This window comes from Lepus europaeus, chromosome 9 (genome assembly GCF_033115175.1).
Source record: "Lepus europaeus isolate LE1 chromosome 9, mLepTim1.pri, whole genome shotgun sequence".
Lineage (NCBI taxonomy): Eukaryota > Metazoa > Chordata > Mammalia > Lagomorpha > Leporidae > Lepus > Lepus europaeus.
The window spans coordinates 9,952,816-9,973,589 of NC_084835.1; the positions used below are offsets into that span (position 1 = coordinate 9,952,816).

The 20,774-nt window shown below is 49.8% G+C and overlaps 1 protein-coding gene across 6 annotated transcripts in view; it reads left to right on the plus strand.

The window, feature by feature from the left end:
- IFT122 (intraflagellar transport 122) overlaps positions 1-20,774 on the plus strand; it is a 73,259-nt gene that overhangs the window by 26,044 nt on the left and 26,441 nt on the right. For 5 of the 6 annotated variants that reach the window (XM_062200486.1, XM_062200487.1, XM_062200484.1 and 2 more), the window contains 7 exons: positions 5,888-6,079; positions 6,231-6,369; positions 7,259-7,461; positions 8,305-8,442; positions 10,012-10,176; positions 12,822-13,019; positions 17,469-17,609. In XM_062200486.1, the coding sequence (XP_062056470.1) occupies positions 5,888-6,079; positions 6,231-6,369; positions 7,259-7,461; positions 8,305-8,442; positions 10,012-10,176; positions 12,822-13,019; positions 17,469-17,609 (1,176 nt within the window). The remainder of the gene's footprint in view (positions 1-5,887; positions 6,080-6,230; positions 6,370-7,258; positions 7,462-8,304; positions 8,443-10,011; positions 10,177-12,821; positions 13,020-17,468; positions 17,610-20,774) is intronic. The other variant, XM_062200485.1, reaches the window with a different exon arrangement.

Consider the following 20,774-nt stretch of genomic DNA (forward strand, 5'->3'; position numbering starts at 1 on the left):
CACAGAGAGAGGTAGAAACAGAGAGAGAGGTCCTCCATCCGCTGGTTCACTCCCCAGATGGCCACAACAGCTGGAGCTGCACCAACCTGAAGCCAGGAGCCAGGAGCTTCCTCCGGGTCTCCCACATGGGTGCAGGGCCCCAAGGACTTGGGCCATCCTCCATTGCTATCCCACAGCAGAGAGCTGGATTGGAAGAGGAGCAGCCAGAACCAGAACCCACACCCATATGGGATGCCGGTGCTTCAGGCCAGGGCTTTAGCCCACTGCACCACAGCGCCTGCCCCTCAAGAGCTGTTTCTTTAACAAACAGTATTCATTTAATAATTTTAATCATCCATAGTCTTTTTATTCACAAAGACACCCCTCAGGCAGCATAAACCTCTGGTGGCAATAAGCAGCTCAGGCTTTATTTTGTCGGGGAGACATGAACTTGAGCCTGTAACTGCAGAATAGTGAGAGACAGCTGGGGAGCTGGGCACACAGGCTGTGAGAGCACCAACCTTGGGCAGAGAGACGTGGCCATTTCCTGGAGGGGGTGCTATCTGCAGAGGAAAGGGAAAGAGTGCTCGTGGCCGGGGCTGGGACTGGGTAGAGAGCAGCACAAGTGAGGGCTTGGAGGCCTGGAGCCACTTGAGCAGCTGTGAGATGTTCATTGTGGCTGAGAGAAAGATCTTGGAAGCTAAGCTCAGGAGATTTTTTTAAAAAAGATTTATTTATTTATTTGAAAGTCAAGAGTTACACAGAAGAGAGGCAGAGAGAGAGATCTTCCCTCTGTTGGTTCATTCCCCAAATGGCCGCAATGGCCGGAGCTGCACCGATCCAAAGCCAGGAGCCAGGAGCTTACTCTGGGTCTCCCACGCAGGTGCAGGGCCCCAAGGACTTGGGCCATCTTCTACTGCTTTCCCAGGCCATAGCAGAGAGCTGGATCGGAAGAGGAGCAGCCGGGACTAGAACTGGCACCCATATGGGATGCCAGCGCTTCAGGCCGGGGCTTTAACCCGCTGTACCACAGCACCGGCCCCGATTTTTTTTTTAAAGACATATATTTATTTGAAAGGCAGAGTTAGAGAGAGGGATATACAGAGAGAAGTCTCTTCCATCTGCTGGTTCACCCCCCAGAAGACCACAATGGCCAGAGTTGGGTTAGACTGAGGCCAGGAGCAAGGAGCTTCTGTTTCTCCCACATGGATGCAAGGGCCCAATCACTTGACACATCTGCTGCTGCTTTCCCAGCACATTAGAGCTGGATGGGAAGCAGAGCAGTCAGGACTCAAACTGTTACTCCCATGTGGGATGCAGGTGTCACAGTGGTGGCCTAGCCCTCTGCACCACAGCGTCATCCCCTTCTAGGTATTTGCTGAAGAGAAATGATAACATGTCCACACCAAAGCGTGTACATCACTGTCCATAGTTGCATTGTTCATAATAGCCAAAAGATGGAATAAATAAAACATGGTATGGCATGTCATGGCATATGATTTGGCAATGAAAAGGAATGCAGTACTAGTATACAAGAGGTCTTCAAAATGTTCATGGAGAATACATATTATTTTATAAAATGTTTATTTATTTTTTATTTGAGAGACAGAGTTATATATATAGAGAGAGACAGGGAGGTCTTCCATCCGCTGGTTCACTCCCTAAATGGCCACAATGGCTGGAGCTGGGCTGACCCAAAGCCAGGAGTTAGAAGCTTCTTCTGGGTCTCCCACGTGGATGCAGGGGCCCAGGCACTTTGACATCTTCCATTGCTTTCCCAGGCTGTTAGCAGAGAGCTGGATTGGAAGAAGAGCAACTGGGACATGAAATGGCATCCATATGGGATGCCGGTTTCAAAGGCAGAGGCTTAACCTACTACACTACAGCACCGGCTCCCAAAAAATGAATATTATGAAAAAAATGTGGATTTCAAAAATTTTTTTGCACCAAAATAAACTTACTTAATTCAATTTTGCATTGACAGACAGAAAAGACCACATAGTATGTGATTCCATTTATATGAAATGTCTAGCTCAGGCAAATCTATGTGTGTAGACACAGAAAGTGGGTTAGTGATTGTCAGGAATAAAGAGAGAGGAATTGAGATTGACAGCTAACAGGTGTAGTAGTGTTTTATTGGGAGTTGATGGAAATGTTGTAGAATTAAATGATGATTACACAACTATGTGACTATATTGAAAAGAAAAAAGGAAATAGGGTCTTTCAGAAGCTCCAACAGAGGAGAGATCTCAGAGCTCTCTACAAAGCTGGTTATGGGGAAACAAAAGGAAGTGCTGTGGCAAACAGGCTGGAGAGCGATCCACTGCCTGCAGGACTCGAACCACCAGCAGAGTGCAGGCTGTAAACTGGTGCTGACGAAGGAAGAAGCGACTGCTGAGCTGTAGCCAGCCTGGGAGCTGGCTTCAGATTATAGTCTCTCTCTCTCTTTTTAAAGATTTATTTTATTTATTTGAAAGAGTTACAGAGGTAAAGACAGAGAGAGAGAGGTCTTCAGTCTGCTGGTTCACTCCCCAAATGACCGCAATGGCCGGAACTGCACCGATCCAAAGCCAGGAGCCAGGAGCTTACTCTGGGTCTCCCACGCAGGTGCAGGGCCCCAAGGACTTGGGCCATCTTCTACTGCTTTCCCAGGCTATAGCAGAGAGCCGGCTCAGAAGAGGAGCAGCCAGGACTAGAACCGGTGCCCATATGGGATGCCAGTGCTTCAGGCCAGGGCTTTAGCCCCCTGCGCCACAGCACCGACCCCCAGCTTATAGTCTCTTGACTGGTGATCACAGAGTGAAGTGTTCTAAGATGACTCGGTCTAGGATTGTCCCTTCTGCTCCAGCCTCCATACACCTGGAGAGAACCCTTGTGGAAACACACAGCAGTAAGGACATGGGCCTCCCTTATCCCAGGTGAGCTCTTCTGTCACAACACTGCCCGGTGTATACTTGGTTACCACCCTGCGGTTACCTGACCCACAAATCTCTAGAAACCAGCTCCAGACTGCGCCTCCCAACCGTGCATGGAGCAGATCTGCTTGGGCAGCAGTGCTTGACTCAAGGAGTGAAATTTTAACTACTGAAGTTGATTTCAGGGCTTACCTTCGAAATTGCTACTAAACCAGTGAAATCTCGATGTTATTTAGTTCTAGTGTTATTTCCTGTTACTGTCTTTAAAAATCATTTTATTGGGGCCAGTGCTGTGGCGCAGCAGGTCAAAGCCCTTGAATACAGGGCCGGCATCCCATATGGGCTCTGGTTCCTTTCCCAGCTGCTCCACTTACAATCCAGCTCTCTGCTATGGCCTGGGAAAGCAGTGGAAGATGGTCCAATTCCTTGGGCCCCTGCACCTGCATGGGAGACCTGGAAAAAGCTCCTGGCTCCAGGCATCAGATCAGTTCAGCTGTGACCATTGTGGTCATTTGGGGAGTGAACTAGTGGATGGAAGACCTCTCTTTCTCTCTAGCTCTACCTCTTTCTGTAACTCTTTCAAGTAAATAAATAAATCTTAAAAATTTTTAAAACAACAAGTATTCATTATGTATACTGTAAAAAAACTAACCTTTCTCTTGCCAAATTTCCTACTTTGTTACAGTTAACCATTAATATTTTGGGGTGTCATTTTCCTCAATTTGTATATTAACCATACAAGCAATTTAGTTACTTTTTTGTTTTCCTTGCTTGCTGATAAGGGAAAAAAAAACAATTTACTGATGAGCTTCAGTTTTTGAAATAATCAAAAACTTAAGTCACAGCATTAATGTGGGGCTAGGAAAGAATATAGAAATCACTTAATTATTTCATTATAAAGATAATAAAGCCTGATATGCAAAGACAAATACCACATGTTCTACCTTATACATGGAAGTTGATAACAATATATAATAATATAATAATCCAATCTATTAGTGTATAATATGTAACAGATTAATAATGTATATATAAAAAAGCTATTGATTATAGACTCTAAATGGGTGAATTGTATGGTATGTTAATTATGTCTCAAAACGGAAGGAAGACCTTTCTCTCTGTCTCTCTGTCTCTCACTGTCTAACTCTGCCTGTCAAAAAACAAAAATTAGTTATAAAGAAGTTCCTCAGGGCCAATGCTATGGCATGATGGGTAAAGCGACCGCCTACAGTGCTGGCATCCCATATGGGGTGCTAGTTCAAGTCCTGGCTGCCTAACTTACAATCCAGCTCTCTACTATGGCCTGGGAAAGCAGTGGAAGATGGCGCAAGTCCTTGGGCCCCTGCACCCACTTGGGAGACCTGGAAGAAAACTCCTCCCTCCTAGCTTTGGATCAGCCCAGCTCTGGCCATTGTGGCCATTTGGGGAATGCACTAGTAGATGGAAGACCTCTCTCTGTTTCTCTCTCTCTTTCTCTTTCTTTCTGTCTGCCTTTGCCTCTCTTACTCTGCCTTTTAAATAAATAAATAAATCTTAAAAAAAAAAAAAAAAAGGCCTCCACTTGTGATGACAGCGTCCCATATCAGAGTGCGGATTTAAGGCCCAGCTGCTCCACTTCTGATCCAGTTCTCTGCTAATGTGCCTGGGAAGGTAGTAGAAGATGGCCTAAGTGCTTGAGTCCCTGCCACACACGTAGGAGACCAGGATGGAGTTCCTGGCTCCTGGCTTTGGCCTTACCCAGATGTGGATGTTGTGACCATTTGGACAGTTTATTAGTGGATTGAAGATTTCTGTCTCTTCTCTCTGTTGCTCTTTCAAATAAATAAATCTTTTAAAAAATTAGTTATAAAGAGAAGTAGGATGGGCATAGTTTCAGAATTAAAGGACAGTCTTTTTTTTTTTTTTTTTAAAGGTTTATTTACTTTTTGAAAGACAGTAGGAGAGAGAGAGAGGGAGATCTTCTATCTGCTGGTTCATTCCCTAAGTGGCCACAACAGCCAGGGATGGGCCAGACTGAACCCAGGGACTAGGAGCTTCTTCGTGATGTCCCATGTGGGTGCAGGGGCCCAAGTACTTGGGCCATCTTCTGCTGCTTTCTCAGGAGCATTAGCAGGAGTTAGATCAGAAGTGGAGCAGCCAGGACTCAAGCCATGCCCATATGGGATGATGGCACTGCAGGGAGAGGCTTAGCCTTCTATGCCACAGCACCAGCCCTAAGGGCAGCCTTTTTAACTGACTAGACTCAACTTTGTGAAATACTGGGGGTGCAGGAGAGGGGATGGAAGAAAGAAGCTGAGGGGCTGAAAAGAACCACTGAGCCATAGCTCGGGCTCTTTGTGGAGGAGGGCCTACAGGATACAGACCATCCCAGCACCTAGGATGGCTGAGGACTGACACATTCCCGGGCCAGTTCGGTGGGACTGGGGAAGATGCTACTGACTTTGGGAACTGAGGATTTGACCAGATGGTGGGGAAGAGAAGGGTGTGTCCATGTTGGAATAACTGGAGAGATAAGGCCAGCCAGCTCTCTCTCTTCCCAACTCTCCCCTATGAATGCTGGTGAGGGGACTGGCATTGTGGCATAGTATGTAAGGCTGCCACCTGAGATGCCAGAATCACATATGAGCACTAGCTGAAGTCCCGGCTGCTCCACTTCCAATCCAATTCCCTGAGAGTGCGCCTAGGAAAGCAGCATGGGATGGCCAAGTGCTTGGGCCCCTGCACCCACGTGGGAGACCCAGAGGAGCTTCTTACTCCTGCCTCCTGACTTTAGCCTGGCCCAGCTCTGGTTGTTTCTGCCATTTGGGGAGTGAACCAGCAGGTGGAAGACTTTCTCTCTGTTTCTCTCTCTCTCTCTCTCTGTCTCTCTAAGTCTGCCTTTCACGTAAATTGTTAAAAAAAAAAATAAAGTTGGTGAGAAAAGCTGTTAATTATTTGAAGTTATTATGACTTCAGAAATGGTTTTTCCTTTGATGTGTGTTCTCTTTCCTCAGATTATGAGGGAACGATCACTGAACTTTGACCCCTGCTGCGTCAGCTACTTTACTAAAGGGGAGTACATTTTGCTGGGGGGGTCAGACAAGCAAGTGTCCCTTTTCACCAAGGATGGAGTGCGACTTGGGACTGTTGGGGAGCAGAACTCCTGGGTGTGGACATGCAGAGTGAAACCCGACTCCAACTATGTGGTAAGAACAGGACGTTCACTCTGTTGGTCCATTGCAGGAGGCACTGAGAATTGGCTGCATTCAGCCAACTGGATCATGACCATGTATCCTGGCAAATGGGGGAGTAGGTTCCAGTGGAGAGTGGGAAATGCGCACCTCTGTACCCCTGCAGGTGGTGGGCTGCCAGGACGGCACCATCTCCTTCTACCAGCTCATCTTCAGCACGGTTCACGGGCTCTACAAGGACCGCTATGCCTATAGGGATAGCATGACTGATGTCATCGTGCAGCACCTGATCACAGAGCAAAAAGGTAAGAAGCAAGTGCAGCGCCTTCGCCCTCCAGACATTTGGAAGAGGGATAGACTGAGCGCCAATGATAGGGCATTTGAAATGACAGGAAATCTTTTTCCCTTGGCCTTTGGAAAACATATTAGACCATTAGGCCCTTTTTTCATCCGGGGCCAGGAGATCTAGAGTTCTTTGAGAGTCTCACAAGAGCAGTGAACCCTGTCTAGAAGAATGCACAAACTTAAAACATTTCATGAATAATTCCTAGGAGTACATGGACTCCCTGAGTAAGGGAAGATGGCTTTGAGAGCTGGGTAGGTGGACTTCATGGGTCCTTTGGACCTTTGTCCTCACTGGTCAGAGTCACTCTGGGTTACTTCTCTCTCAGCCCAGTCTCCACCTGTTTGCTGGCAGTTCTTCTGCCAGAGATAAGCAGGGGTAGTGGTGGGCAGAGGCTCAACCAGAGGGTCAGGGTTCCAGGCCCAGCATAGTGTACCTTCTGGGACATTATCTGGTCCACAGTGAGCATGTGCAGCCTAGTGTGTCCTTTAAACTTTGGGCAGGACCCTATTGTCAAGAAAGTGGGTGGGAAGTGGTCAGAGGTGAGGTGGGTTGTGTAGGCAGCTCCCGGTCATTAGGGGCCATGCAGTGGAGCTTCTGATTTCTAGAAGCCCTCAGGGTTTGAGTCCCCATACTGGGTTGTATGCTTTGGACCACAGAGAGTCCCATGTGCTGCTCTGGATCCCAGTGCTGAGCCGAGCTGATTATTAGAATGCTCCACAAGGATGTTTTAATGAGAGTATCTTGCTGTAATTGCCAGTAGCACTAAGTAAATGATAGCTTTTAATTTCTCTCCCTTCTACCTTACTTAACAACCTTTCACTAGAGCTGGATTTCATTTTCTTTGACAGTTCGTATCAAATGTAAAGAGCTTGTCAAGAAAATTGCCATCTACAAAAATCGATTAGCTATCCAGCTGCCGGAGAAAATCCTCATCTATGAGCTATATTCCAGTGACTCGTCAGACATGCATTATCGGGTGAAGGAGAAGATGGTCAAGAAGTTTGAATGCAACCTGTTGGTGGTGTGTTCCAATCACATCATCCTCTGCCAGGTGAGCAGCAGCCTGTTGGAGAGGTCAGGCAGAATCCGCCTCTGCTCCCCCCATGGGTGGGATGCCCCCACTAGGGTTACTAGAAAGCAAGTCCTGGTCCCTCAAACCCGGTGGCTGTTCGTTGTCTGTCACTGTACTTCTGGATGAGTTGGACTCTCTGGGAAAGTCAGAGCCATAAACTGGAGAATACTTTTCTGTATTGAAGTTATTTTATTATACCAGGATTAGACAAAAATTGGTATTTCACACAGTGAAGACAGATTTTAAGAAGCATAGACACATGAAAATTTTTATTAACTCACTGATAGTCAAGGAAGTTTTACTTCCTCGAGTTTTTCGTGGGAAGAGTGTTCTCACTGTAGATTCCTAGGAAGTATGTAGCTCAGTGCCAAGAAAAGTTTGGGAAGACTGCGAAAAGGCTAGTCCAGCGCCTTAGTCTTGGAAGTAAAGGCAGATTTGGTTTCACCCAGGCCTCCTGGAAGTAGTAGAAGTAGAACAAGTCTTTTAGAGACCACTGTAGTATAAAATACTGCTGAAACTGCTCTATGAGCCCAGAACTTGGAGCAGCCCAGTAGTGCTGCAGTTGCCGGACAGTGTGGCAGCTAGGCGTGCTTTTGGGTGCTACCTGTGGCCTTGGCTGCCTGGAGAGCTGTGCTGAAGATCTGAAGCTGCACAGGGCTCCACAGGGAAGACTTGTGAAGGACTCATGGTGCCAACCACAGGGAGGAGATGGGATACTGAGGGCTAGGTATTTTTCACCCATCAGGTGCGGGAAGACCTCCGTTGGAGGGGCGGGGTGCTTACTCTCTTGAACACCCATGCAGAACTAGGCTTACTTTCTAGGAGAAACGCCTGCAGTGCCTGTCTTTCAGCGGAGTGAAGGAACGGGAGTGGCAGATGGAGTCTCTCATTCGGTACATCAAAGTGATCGGGGGGCCTCCTGGAAGGGAAGGTCTGTTAGTGGGCCTGAAGAATGGACAGGTGAGTGCTTCCTGGTGAGTCGCATCAACTCACTGTCTGACCCACATGTGACCTGTCTAGTGGTGACCCTGAGATGGGTTCCCAATGAGAGAAAGGACTTGGTGCACTGGAGGGCAGCCTGGAGTTTAGTTTTATGAGGACAGCTTCAGGCTAAAGGGGCAGTGGCCTTCAGACTCAGGGCACACTCACATTCTGGAGAGGTGATGTTGCGGTCTCTGGATCGCATGTAGAGGAGATTAGTGTGCTTAAGGTCACCCCAGGAGGTGGGAGATTTGTGGGAGATGCAGCTTCGGTGGCTTGCTGGGGAGGGAGGCAGAGATCATTACTTGGGTCAGGTCCCTATTATCACAGTGTATTTAGTGTGTGTCCTAGAGAGTGCTGGATCCTCAGGATATTAGCAGAAGCTGTAAGAAGAATGGATCCTTTGGACAAATAGATATGGAAAATCTGGGTTACCCGAGTTTAACAGATTTCTCTGTGTATATGTGTGTGTGTGTGTGTGTGTTTTCCTTGATCAAAATAAGAGAAGTTCTAAGTGGGCTACATGGAAGTTTGAGAGTGAAAATATAACTGCATTAGCCTGAGAGCCAAGCTGTGTAGCAGATGGCTTGTGGCTGAGGCTTGTCAGGTCTTTGCTGGGGATGGAAGCCACAGAGCATGAAATCAGCAGGAGTTGAGCAGCAATACCCAAGTAGGGGAAGAGCCTGCTTCTTTGTCGCATTTAGCTGTCACTTCTCATATGAGGCTGAGAGTTTGGTCTTTGGACTCAGGTTGGCCTGAGGTCATGTTATTATTTATATGAAAGGCAGAATGACAAGCTGGGGTTTAGGGTCTAGGGGTGGGGAGATCTTCTCCCCACTGATTCATTACCCAAATGCCTGCAACAGCCAGGACTGGGCCAAGCCAAAGCCTGGAGTTCAACTCCATTCCTCGTGGGTAGCAGAGAACTCAAGCACCTGAGCTATTGTTTGCTGCTTCCCAGGATGCATCAGCAGGGAACTGGATCAGAAGCTGCACCATAATGCCTGCCCCAAGGGGTCATGTTCTTGTGTAGCTACTCTACCTGTGTGACCCTAAGGACATCACTTCGCCTCTCTGAGATGCAGGTTTTACAAAAGAGGGTAATACTGCCTTTTTTGCAGGATTGTCAGTGAATGGTAGCTGGAGTCAGGAGCAGCAGCATCACCATTTTATGCCAGGTGTTTTATCAGTGTTTACAGTAGCCTCTTCCTGTGTGAGTGTGTGCCTCAGATCTTTGCGAGAGGGTCTCTCTGACCCTGCAGTGTGGGTGATGTCATTAGCAAATCTCCAGGCTGAGCAGGCCCTGAAGCGAGTTTGGCGTGTCGGGCATCTCTTCAAGGACCTCTGATGAACCACACTTCTGGTCTCCTATGGATAAGCCACACCCTCACCCTGTCTTCCTTTTAATGAGTCTTTTTCTCTGCACAGAGCTTCTGGTGGAGTTAGTAGGAGTTGTTCTTGTAGAACACATGGGATTCCAACAGCCTGGCGGTGTTCCAGGGTCTGTTGCCATGGTGACTCACACTTTTTTCTCTGAAATTTCGCCAGATCTTGAAGATCTTCGTGGACAATCTCTTTGCCATTGTCCTGCTGAAGCAGGCCACAGCTGTGCGTTGCCTGGACATGAGTGCCTCCCGAAACAAGCTGGCCGTGGTGGATGAAAACGACACATGCCTTGTCTATGACGTCCACACCAAGGAGCTGCTTTTTCAGGTGAAGTCTGCAAGGTGCTGGAGGACATGGGCCTTTGATTAGAGACCCTCCTGTACTTCCCAGTCCCTGCAGGAAGTGCTCGCCTGCCCCGGGCTGTGGGGGTCTCTGAGGGGGTCTCTGAGAGGAGGAGTGACCGATAGGGGCTGGGCACAGGCACAGATCTGGGGAGGTGGGAGAGAGGCCTGCTGCTCTAGGCACACAGAGTTCCAGGGCCTGGGCCAGCCTCTAGATTTTGGTTTCCTTGCTAGGAGGAGGGACAGGTAACAGCCTTCTTGCTTGTTTACGCTGAGCAATAAATGAGATAATAGTCCAGGTGAAGCTTGCTGTAGGCTCTCAGCGGGTGGACTAGCCTGACGATTCTCTTGAAAAAGTCTGCATCCTGCCTCCCAGAGGCCTGTCTTTCTGTGAGTGACCTGAGGCGCAGTAAGGACACAGGACTGGTTTCTCATCTGAAAGAAGGAAAGGGATTGGGGGAGCACCCTTTCTCTTTCTTCCATGGGGATGCTATAAAAATGTGAGCTTTTGGCTGGCGCCGCAGCTCAATAGGCTAATCCTCCGTCTTGCGGTGCCGGCACACCGGGTCCTAGTCCCGGTCAGGGCGCCAGATTCTCTCCCGGTCGCCCCTCTTCCAGGCCAGCTCTCTGCTGTGGCCCGGGAGTGCAGTGGAGGATGGCCCAAGTGCTTGGGCCCCGTACCCCATGGGAGACCAAGAGAAGCACCTGGCTCCTGCCTTGGGATCAGCGTGGTGCACTGGCCGCAGCGCGCCAGCCGCGGCAGCCATTGGAGGGTGAACCAATGGCAAAAGGAAGACCTTTCTCTCTGTCTCTCTCTCTCACTGTCCACTCTGCCTGTTTAAAAAAAAAAAAAAGTGAGCTTTTAAGGTCCTTCTAGGGAAAGGCATTGTTTACACGTCATTCAGTGTCGTTCAGTCCTGCAGCTGGAAGAGACGTGTCTCTGGAGGAGAAGCCCAAAAGCTTCATGCCCAGGACCTGGCTGGCTTTTGACTTTGTCCCTCTTTGCTTCTTTAGGGCTTTGTGAATGGTCGGTGCCAGTTTGCCTGAACTGAATTCCCCTCAAAGCCAGAAGTTCTCCTAACTGGTTTCCACAGCCACTGTGGCATTTCCCAGCCATTGGCAGATCGATTCCCCTGCAGGGCTCCTCATTGTCTTTGGCAACAGAACTAGTAGGGTGGAGGGGTCCCTGGAGGGTGAGAGCTGCTCCAGTCGGAGGGAGGGTGGCACCTGGCTGCCACTAGCCGAGAAATACCAAGGAGACAGAGAGCAGGGCCATAGCCTCAGGCTGACATAGGTTCACGTCCTGCCCACATCGCCTGCTGTGTGATCCTGAGCAGGTTGGTGAGCCTCTCTGAGCCTGTTTCTCCTTACCTCTAAGATGCAGCTAGCAGTTACCCTCTGACAGAATTGTGACTGGGAGAAACAGACTAGAGCGTAGCTCAGTGTCCAGCACCCAGTAGGACCCTAAAAATTCCTTCCTTGCTACACCTGGGGGAGGTTAGAAGCTTCCAGGTGTGCTCTGATCTGAGCCTGGAATCATAGGAGGGTGACAGTTGCGTGTCCTCCCCAGTCCCGGCTGATGGCCAGAAGATTATGCTCAGACCTTGCCAGGAGAAGGTCCCAGCTCTCTCTGTAACCTTCTAGTTTTTTCTCTTCTCCACTGACTCTGTCCTCTACAAATGAAAACAACTATATTGTTTTTCTTATTATAAAAATAATCTGAGCTCACTGTAAAAGATTCTAGACATCAAGGTATTTGTCTTGCTGGTCCCTGGGGTTCCACGGCTCAGCAGAGAAGTGGGAGGGGGGCAACAGGGGCTACCTCCCAGGGTGACTATGAAAATACACTGTGTGAATTGTGTATTGCAGAGATAATAAATTATTTTCTAGTTTAAAATAACTTAAAAAAAATCCAGGCAAACCAAAAAAAAGAAAGCACCTACAATTCTACCTGCCCAGAAACAATCACCATTAATCCTGTGGCAAACATCCCTTTAAATGTGTGTGTGAGATGTGTATTTAGTCTTAAAGGCAATGGAGTCCCACTTTGCTAATTTTCTACTTACTACGTGGTGGCTAATACTGGGAGAATATTAATTTTTTCAAACATAATGGAGAGTCAGAAACCCCAGTAGCTTAGTTGTTTCGATGTCTGTGTTGTCCATCGTCGTTCCTGGGTTTGTTTCCTGCCTCCAGCTTCCTGCCAGTGCAGACCCTGGGAGGCAGCAGCAATGATCACTCAAGCGCTTGGGTTTTCGCCACTCAAGTGCAATACCTGGGTTGCTTTACTGGCTCCCTGCTTCAGCCCTGGCCTGGTCTTTTCTGTTGGGTGCTTTTTGTGGGTATTTGGGGAATGAACCAATGGATGAGAGTGTTTGTTTCTATCTCTTTTTCTATCTGACTGTCTCAGTCTCTCTGCCTCTCAAAAACAGCTTTTTGTTTGTTTAAAAGCCCTGTATGCATAAAGAAGCTTGTCTCTATCCGTTTCTTTTGGCTTTACTTTTCTTCTTTTCCCTCCAACCCACTGTCAGCAGTTTTTCATGAGTGATTATTTAAAGGGGCACTTAACTAAAATATGGGCAGGGTGTCGAAGGTCAGAGTTGTTCTCATAGGCTTCTCACTGTCCCGTAGGAATCCAATGCCAACAGTGTGGCCTGGAACACCCAGTGTGAGGACATGCTCTGCTTCTCGGGGGGAGGCTACCTTAACATCAAAGCCAGCACCTTCCCTGTGCACCAGCAAAAGCTACAGGGCTTCGTGGTCGGCTTCCATGGCTCCAAAATCTTCTGCCTCCATGTCTTCTCCATGTCTGCAGTGGAGGTGCCGCAGGTAACCCAGGCCCAGCCTGCTGTCCTCGGGGCAGGGCAGATGAGGCAGGGAAGCCCAGCTTTGGAGAGAGTATCAAGGAGAGAAGAGAGCGGAGCGGCAGATGTGGTGTTGAGAAAGGCGCTGTGTACTGGACAGCTGAAGCCTTGTCTCCACCTTGTGCAGCCGCTCTGTCTTTGGGTGAACACCCGGCATCACTGATCCTCCATGTCTTTCTGACCTCCCGTCTGGTAAGGATGGGGAGAGCTGTGCAGTGTTGTCAGCAGCTGGGGTCTTTTACTGTGAGTTACGCATCTTTGAGCTGACAAAGTTAGGAGTCCAGCCAGGTGTGCACACAAGCATGTGTGGTGGTGTGTGTGTGAGAGACAGGGAGAGGGAGAATGAATGTGGGAGCCCAAGAGGGAGCATGGGGCTCGGCATAGTCCCCTGAATGGACAGAGGCCGGAACAGAAGTGGGGCTTTCGTATGCCGGCCTGGAGTGGTGGAGAGCAGACATCAGAGACTGACAAGCCATGTGGGTGTGGCCTGCCAAATGGAGACGGGCACCAAGGAGAAACTTCAGCTCCAGAACTCGATCCTCAAGAAGGAGTCATACTAACAGCTTGCAGAACTGAGGCGCAGTGTCATCCCCTTGGTCAGTTTTGGGGCCCCCCTGGCACCAGACACTGCACTCTGGCATCACAAGATCCCCAGTGCCCTGCCCTTTGCAACCACACCCTGCTCCTGGCACTGTCATGGCGGCGTTGCATCCTGCCGTACAGATGTCGCTCAGCTTCCTCAGCCAGCACATGTTGTTGGACTTTTACACACTTCACAGTCCTCTGCTCTTGAAGATAGGGGCCATCGTTCTAGCTCAGGCTCTGCATCAAGCCCACTTAGTTCCTTGGTAGAAATTCCTAGGAGCAAAATGGCTGGGCCAGAGGTTGTAGACATTGGAGTTTCTTGGGCTGATTTCTAACTTCCCTTCTCCTGGGCTCTGCCCTTGTGCCTGCCACACCGCTTTCCCCTAGGCTGGTTCACTTCTTCCTCTGAGCCATGAGTCCTTGTGGCTCATGGCTGCAGGAGTTACAGCCAAGTGCCCTCACTGGTGCTCACACAGAGCAGCTCCTCAGGAAGTGGTAGTAGAATTCAGATCTCAGGACATGGAAAAAGCAGAAGGAGTGCAGGAGAAAGCAAGGGAGTGAGGCCGATGGAAGTGGTGGCAGGAGGGAGCCAGGGGGGCCAGCCCCTCCTGGATTCTTGCTGTCCCCATCTGCTCCCTTCCCAAACCCATGCACCACATCCGCGGGAACCCACTCAGTCGCGCCAAACAGGCTGTGCTTTATTGGAAGTTTTCTCCCAAGATTGCCATCCTGACCTCAAAAATAAATGCAGTTTGCTGTTCCCTGACTTTGCCTGGCCAAGAGGAGCCGAAGGGGCGGCCCAGGGTTTCCTCTGACAGGACCTCCCAAGGCAGTAGCCAAAGTCCTGCTTGCCGCCGAGCCATCCTGCTGAGGCAGCAGGTCCAGACTGCCAAGGGTTAGGAAAGGCCCTCCCCAGACAAAGGCTGTTTTTCTGTTGCCTCCAGCCTCCAGTTTCCAGTGAGTTTGGCCTAGATACAGGGGAGAGAGCATAAAACTCGCTCTTGGGAGTTTTGGTTTCCTTTAGAAATTGACATCATTTTGTGCAAACACTGGTTTGTCAGGGCTGCCAAGTAGGGCAACAGGGCCTGGTCAGGCTTCTGCGCACTGTGGTGACGTGTTTGGAATGCAGCAGCGAGGTAAAGTATAGCTCACACGGTATTTGTTCAGTTTGTATATTTTTAAAACTCCCACTCAGATTGTGCCTCCCAAGCATGTCCAGATGTTACCGGTCATCTGCTCCCAGCTGATGTGCCCCCACGGGACGCTCTGTGTGGCAGGGCGCCGTGAGCTTTAGGGGAAGAGCTGCATGCAGCTCCACGCTCTGACCTGCCACCTTGACCAGCTGCAGCTTGAGCAACTTATCTCCTGTTTGGGGTCTTATTTTGTTTTCTGTGAAATGGGGTTAATTACAGTCATCTTCAGGTCTGTGTGGCCCAATTCCTATTATTATTTGTTATTATTACAGAGAGTCATAAAATAGCCAAAACCCACAAAGTGCAATTACTCGTCCTTTGGTACAGAGGGTGCTCATTAAAGGAGTTCAGGAAGGCTGAACGCTGGTTGGGGGGGGGGGGGGCAACTTGAACCAAGTCCTGAGGAGGTGTTTCCTGAAGAGGAAAAGGGGATTGTGGCTGGAGAGGAGGGGGAAAAGGAGCTGGCTTTGAGAAATACAAAGGAGGCAATGGGCACACTTGCTATCTGCCCAGCAAGTTATTGTTTTTAAATTTATTTGAGAGGCCGGCGCTGTGGTGCAGCGGGTTAACACCCTGGCCTGAAACGCCAGCATCCCATGTGGGCGCTGGTTCAAGACCTGGCTGCTCCATTTCCGATCCAGCTCTCTACTATGGCCTGGGAAAGCAGTAGAAGATGGCCCAAGTCTTTGGGCCCCTGCACCCATGTGGGAGACCCGGAAGAAGCTCCTGGCTCCTGGCTTTGGATCGGCACAGCTCTAGCCGTTGGAGCCATTTGGGGAGTGAACCATCAGATGGGAGACCTCTCTTTGCTTCTTCTCTCTCTGTGTAACTCTGACTTTCAAATAAATAAATGGTTAAAAAAAGAAAAAAGCAAATTTATTTGAAAGGGAGTTACAGAAAGAAAGGGAGAGACAAATTGATAGATCTTCCATCTGCTCCTTCATTCTGCAAATGGCTGCAGTTGCCAGGGCTGGACCATCTTGAAGCTAGGAGCCTGCAACTCCATCTGAGTCTCCCACATGGGTGGAGGAGCCCAAGCACTTGGGCCATCTTCAGCTGATTGCCCAGGCGCGTGAGCAGGGAACTGGATCAGAAGTGGAACTCCTATGGGAAGTCAGCACTGCCGGTGGCAGTGTAACAAGCTGCACTACAATACCGGTCCCACAAGTTATTATTTTCAAAACATCTCTGTCTTTGCCGTGGTAGCTTGGGCTGGGCAGGGCACCTAACGGAAGTCAAGGATTTACTCAGTGGGCGCCCTGCTCAAACATGGCTGAACTGGGCTTACCCGCTCTCCAGGTCTTGCCCTGCTGCCCCACTAAAGGAAAGCAAGGGAGTGGCCCTGCACAGCACAGAGGAGAAGCGCAGAGGAGCAGCTGCGTCTGCCACAGTGTGGCCTGGCTGAAGCAAAAAACACTGCTTTCAACTCTAAAGCCGAAAAATGGATCTGGAAATTTCAAAGATAAAAGCCCCAAATGGAGAAAATAGCACATCCAGTTCCACATTTGGGAACCATTAGTGCAGAAGCACTGGCTGATTGATCGCTACTGTCTGTGAATCCCAGAGGGGAGATGCACGTCCCTGAAGCACATTGACTGGTCCCAGAGCAAGGACAGGCGCTGTCGCTGTTAAAGACGCCGTGTACACACACATGCGTGCACACTTTCACAAGGCAGGGGAGCACAGAACCTGGAACCCAGGCACTCTGGCTCCAGCCTCAGGGTTTCCACTTGCCAGGTGTGTGTGGCGGGACCAGTCACTGAGTCTCAGCCTCCTGGGCTCCCCACAGGGAGAATAATGCCTGCTGAGCCGGCTGCTGGGCAGATCCGGAAACACTGTGCAAACCTGAAAAAGGGAAGTTCCTAGGTGTGTTCACAGGTATTCATAGCAAGGTAGCTGTCTTGTTGGAGGGAGTTGGTCCTTAGCTCCGGAGTCTGGGAGGCTGGTCTCCAGGGCCTTCCGAGTAACCTGGAACAAGCCACTTTCCTTTCTCGGACTCAGGCTCTCTTAAGAAGAGGCCGTATTAGACCCCTTCCTGCCGGTGATGTCATTGATTCCTTCAGCAGACATAAACCACAAGCCTGCTGAGGGATGGGTGTAGGTTAAGTAAAACCCTGCTATTGGCCCTCAGTTGTGCATGGCCTAGTTGGGAAGACAGGTGTGTGATTACAGCACAGCCTGAGATCTGGCAAGGGCAGAGTTAAGTTCAGGCTCCTTCCCTTGAGGTGGGGGCTTGAGGGGTCAGGAAGACTTTGCAGAGGAGGCGACATTTTAACGTATCTTGGAAGCTGATCAAGCAGTTTCTAGAGGGCAGAGGGTCTGCAGCCAGGGTGACATCTTGTGGCAAGGCAGTCCTGGAGGTGGGAAAGAGGAGAGAGTGGAAGGAAATCTGCGTTTGGAGCACTGTTGCTGTGTGTGTGTGTGTGTGTGTTGGGGGCATGGCAGAAGGGAAGGCGGCAAGGTGGGCTGGGCGAGGCTGGGAAGCATGCTGCCACTCATTGGCGTGTCTGTCTGCAGGTGTTAGTAATGAAGTCGGCACACCTATCTGGTGATGGAGACAGGCTTTGTGTGAACCTGACTTTCCCCGTTTCTCTCTGACAATAATTTTCTTTTTTCTTATTGACAAAATCCTATAGTCTGCTCCTATGTACCAGTACCTGGATAGGAAAATGTTCAAAGAAGCCTACCAGATTGCTTGCCTGGGTGTGACCGACACTGATTGGCGTGAGCTGGCCATGGAAGCCCTAGAAGGATTAGAATTTGAAACTGCAAAGAAGGTAAGCTTCTGGTCAGCGTGTGCTGGAGCTTGGGCCAAGGAGGCAAGACAGGGCCTTGGTCATGCAGAAAGGCAGAAGCAGACTGTGCTATGATCCAGGGCAAGACTGGCCTGGGTATGGGTCTCAGCTCAGCCGCTTCTCACTGTGACCCAGGCCAGATCCCAGCCCTGCTCAGGTGGCTTTTCTGTGGAGATGGCATGATGATCAACGGTGCCATCACCAAGTTAGAAGGCTCTGAAGGGACAGTAGCTGTGAATCCTGACACAGGAGGAGCACCTGGTGGCTGCTGCTGTCACTCTCAGTAGCTTCTATTTATGTGACGTACCTAGCTAAAAGCCTGGAAGCCTGGTCCATATAGATACTCAATAAGTGGTAGCTTTTACTTCAGTAGAAATAGTAAGTCCGTTTGTAACGCCATGCTGTTTCCCTTAGCCCTCTGCTGAGGACAGGATGGTCAGATTTTGTTTGGGACAGCAGTGTGGTCACTTCCCACATCCCTTCACAGTGCGATGCAGGGACCTGATCTGCTGTGTCTCTACCTTCGTCTGTTAAAGCTGGAGACACAGCTAAAAACACGTGACTCTTCTGCACGTCAGAAAAGGCCCAGTTAGGGTTCTGAGCTGAGTTGTTCTCCAGAGCCCAAGGCAGGGTCTCTCCCCTGTTTCATCCTTCCTCTGTTGCTTTCCCAGTCAAGTAAGGAGATAGGCCTTTGACTGCCACAACGTATGTGTCGTGTGAAGTAAGGAATTACAGGCCTGAGAAGAGAGAGCAGACTGGACGAGATGAGGCCCCAAAGCTGGGCTGAGGAGCAGCAGCTCTGCACCCACAGGCTGCCACTTGGCTGGGCTGGCACACACCCCCTGCCCCCACTGTTTCTGCAGTGGGGAGAGGGCAACACAAACTGCCGTGTGATCTGCCGCAGTGCCATGAGGCTTAACTGAGAGGTTGTGAGGGAATTTAGAACCAGCGCCAGCTGTGTTAGAACAAGGCAAGTTGCCGTCCTGCAGTAACAATGGTATTGTGTTTTCAGACCTCCTCAGTGTCAGCAACGTGGTAATGGAGGAGGCTCTGGGAATTCAGAGGAGGGAGGAGGCCTCTCCTTGGAGGGAGCTTTTATCTCTTGCCCCACCCAGCAGTGCCAGGAGGGATGAAGAGGAACAAAGGAGTTCTATAATGTGTGTGTTTGCTTGTTTTTAGCATGGAATGAAATGAAAAAATTTCTCATTGTCATCTCTATACACCCAGGAAACTAAGTATCTACCTCTTCGGTCCCTCCCACCACCACCACCACCTAGAGTAGTGCTTAGCAAATGTTAGAATGCGCAGAGACGAAATTGGAATGATCCCCATCTGTTTACTCACCACCACCCCCACCTCATATCTGAAAGCACTCCTTGAGAACACAAGTGATTATATTAAAGCCACAGTTTTTTTAGAATATTGTTTGTGCATTTTAAAAATTACTTATTTATATGAATGAGAGAGACAGAACACAGATTTTCATCTTCTGGTTCACTCCCCAAATCCACACAACTGGGGCTGGGCCAGGATGAAACCAGGAGCCAGGAACTCAATATAGGTCTCCATGAGAGTGGCAGGGACCCAAGTACCTGAGCTGTCACTACTGCCTTCCAGAATGCCCATTAACAGGAAGCTGGAATCCGGAGAGAGCCAAGACTCAAACCCAAGCACTCATATGGGATGCAGGCATCCTGTGGGGCGTCTTTAGCTTCTGCACCAAATGCCTGTCCCCATTTGTTTATTTTTGTAAACAACACTTGTATGTATATTTATTGTGAAAAATGTGTTTTCAAAAAGCCACAGAATTTGGCTATTGACAAGAACTTGATCTTTCATCCAAATCCTGAATCCCTACCCTTTCTTTTTCCCCTGTGCAAGTTGCCCTGGCTCACCCAGGGCTCAGACTTGTGGAAGGTGGCTCTGGACTGTCACCAAGTGCCCACTAGATGGCAGAGGAGAGCTGCTTGGCGGCCGGACATGGCCCTGCACAGAGCTGTGGCCGCTCCCACACTCCTGTCTGCTGGAGTTGCTCACGGGCTGGCCTTGTGACTCTGACCACCGTGACCATTCACCCTGACTCTGCAGAATGTGTCAGGGCTGAAGGACCTTGGAAGGAGAATTCTCACGGGGATTTCTCACATCCTAGAATCCAGCACAGCAGAACCAGAAAGACCCTTGTCGAGGGCATCACAAGCTTGCCCCTTTCCACAGGAACGTGTTAAAGCTCCGAGGCAGGGAGTACGTGGGGCCGTGCCCTCCAGTTGGAAAGCCTCAGAGCTGGGAGTAGGATGTGAGAAACTCCTCCCTCCACCAGGCATCGCGGCTTTCCCCTTTCCTGGGAACTTTAAGGAAAGGCAGATCGAGAAGGTCGCCCCAAGACCTCCAGTGTGGACCATGGGTGCTCCTGGCTCTCTGTCCTTTCCCTGAGTGACCCCCACTTCCTTACCCTGTCTATGAACTCTGCTGCAGGAGTATGGCACCTGCCAGGTGCCTACCCTGGGAGGCCTTACTTCATCTTGTCTCCTGTTCTGACCCATGCCCAGACAGTGCGTCTGTGTTCCCAAGAGCGTCCAGTTCCCACTGTGTAGCTCTTGGCTAAGGGAGATTTAGTGATCTGCTTACCCTGCCTACCTCCCGTGTAGAATGTGGGCCTGTGAATTACGGAAGGCAGCAGGGCCAAGTCCTGTTCCCATCTGGGTCCCCAGCCTGACAGGGTGCCTGGCTCTGCAGGATGAAAGGTGATGTCGTATTGTGGTCCTCTGTGCAGCAGCCACAGTGAGGCCAGATGAATTGCTTGTTTTCCCGTGTCTTTTTAGAAGGGGGACGTTATGCTGCGGAGTAGAGGCTTCCAGCAGCCAAGGATTTTATGCATTTTAAGTTCCAAGGGCTCCTGGAGTTGCTGCCCTTCTAAGCCTATGTCAGCCCATTTCAAATGGGATGATTACAGAAGTGCAGCTGGGTAGAAATGTTGACCGCAAAACCACAGGAAGATTGGGTTGGACATAGTGGGTTATGTTCCTCTAAGCTCCTTGCAGAATCTGAAAGAAGCAGAGCTATCATCAGTAAGCCTTGTCTTCCTGTTCCTCAGGAACTTACAGCAGGGGTTAAAGCATCTGTACTGACAGGGAGTCCAAGGCAAGGGTT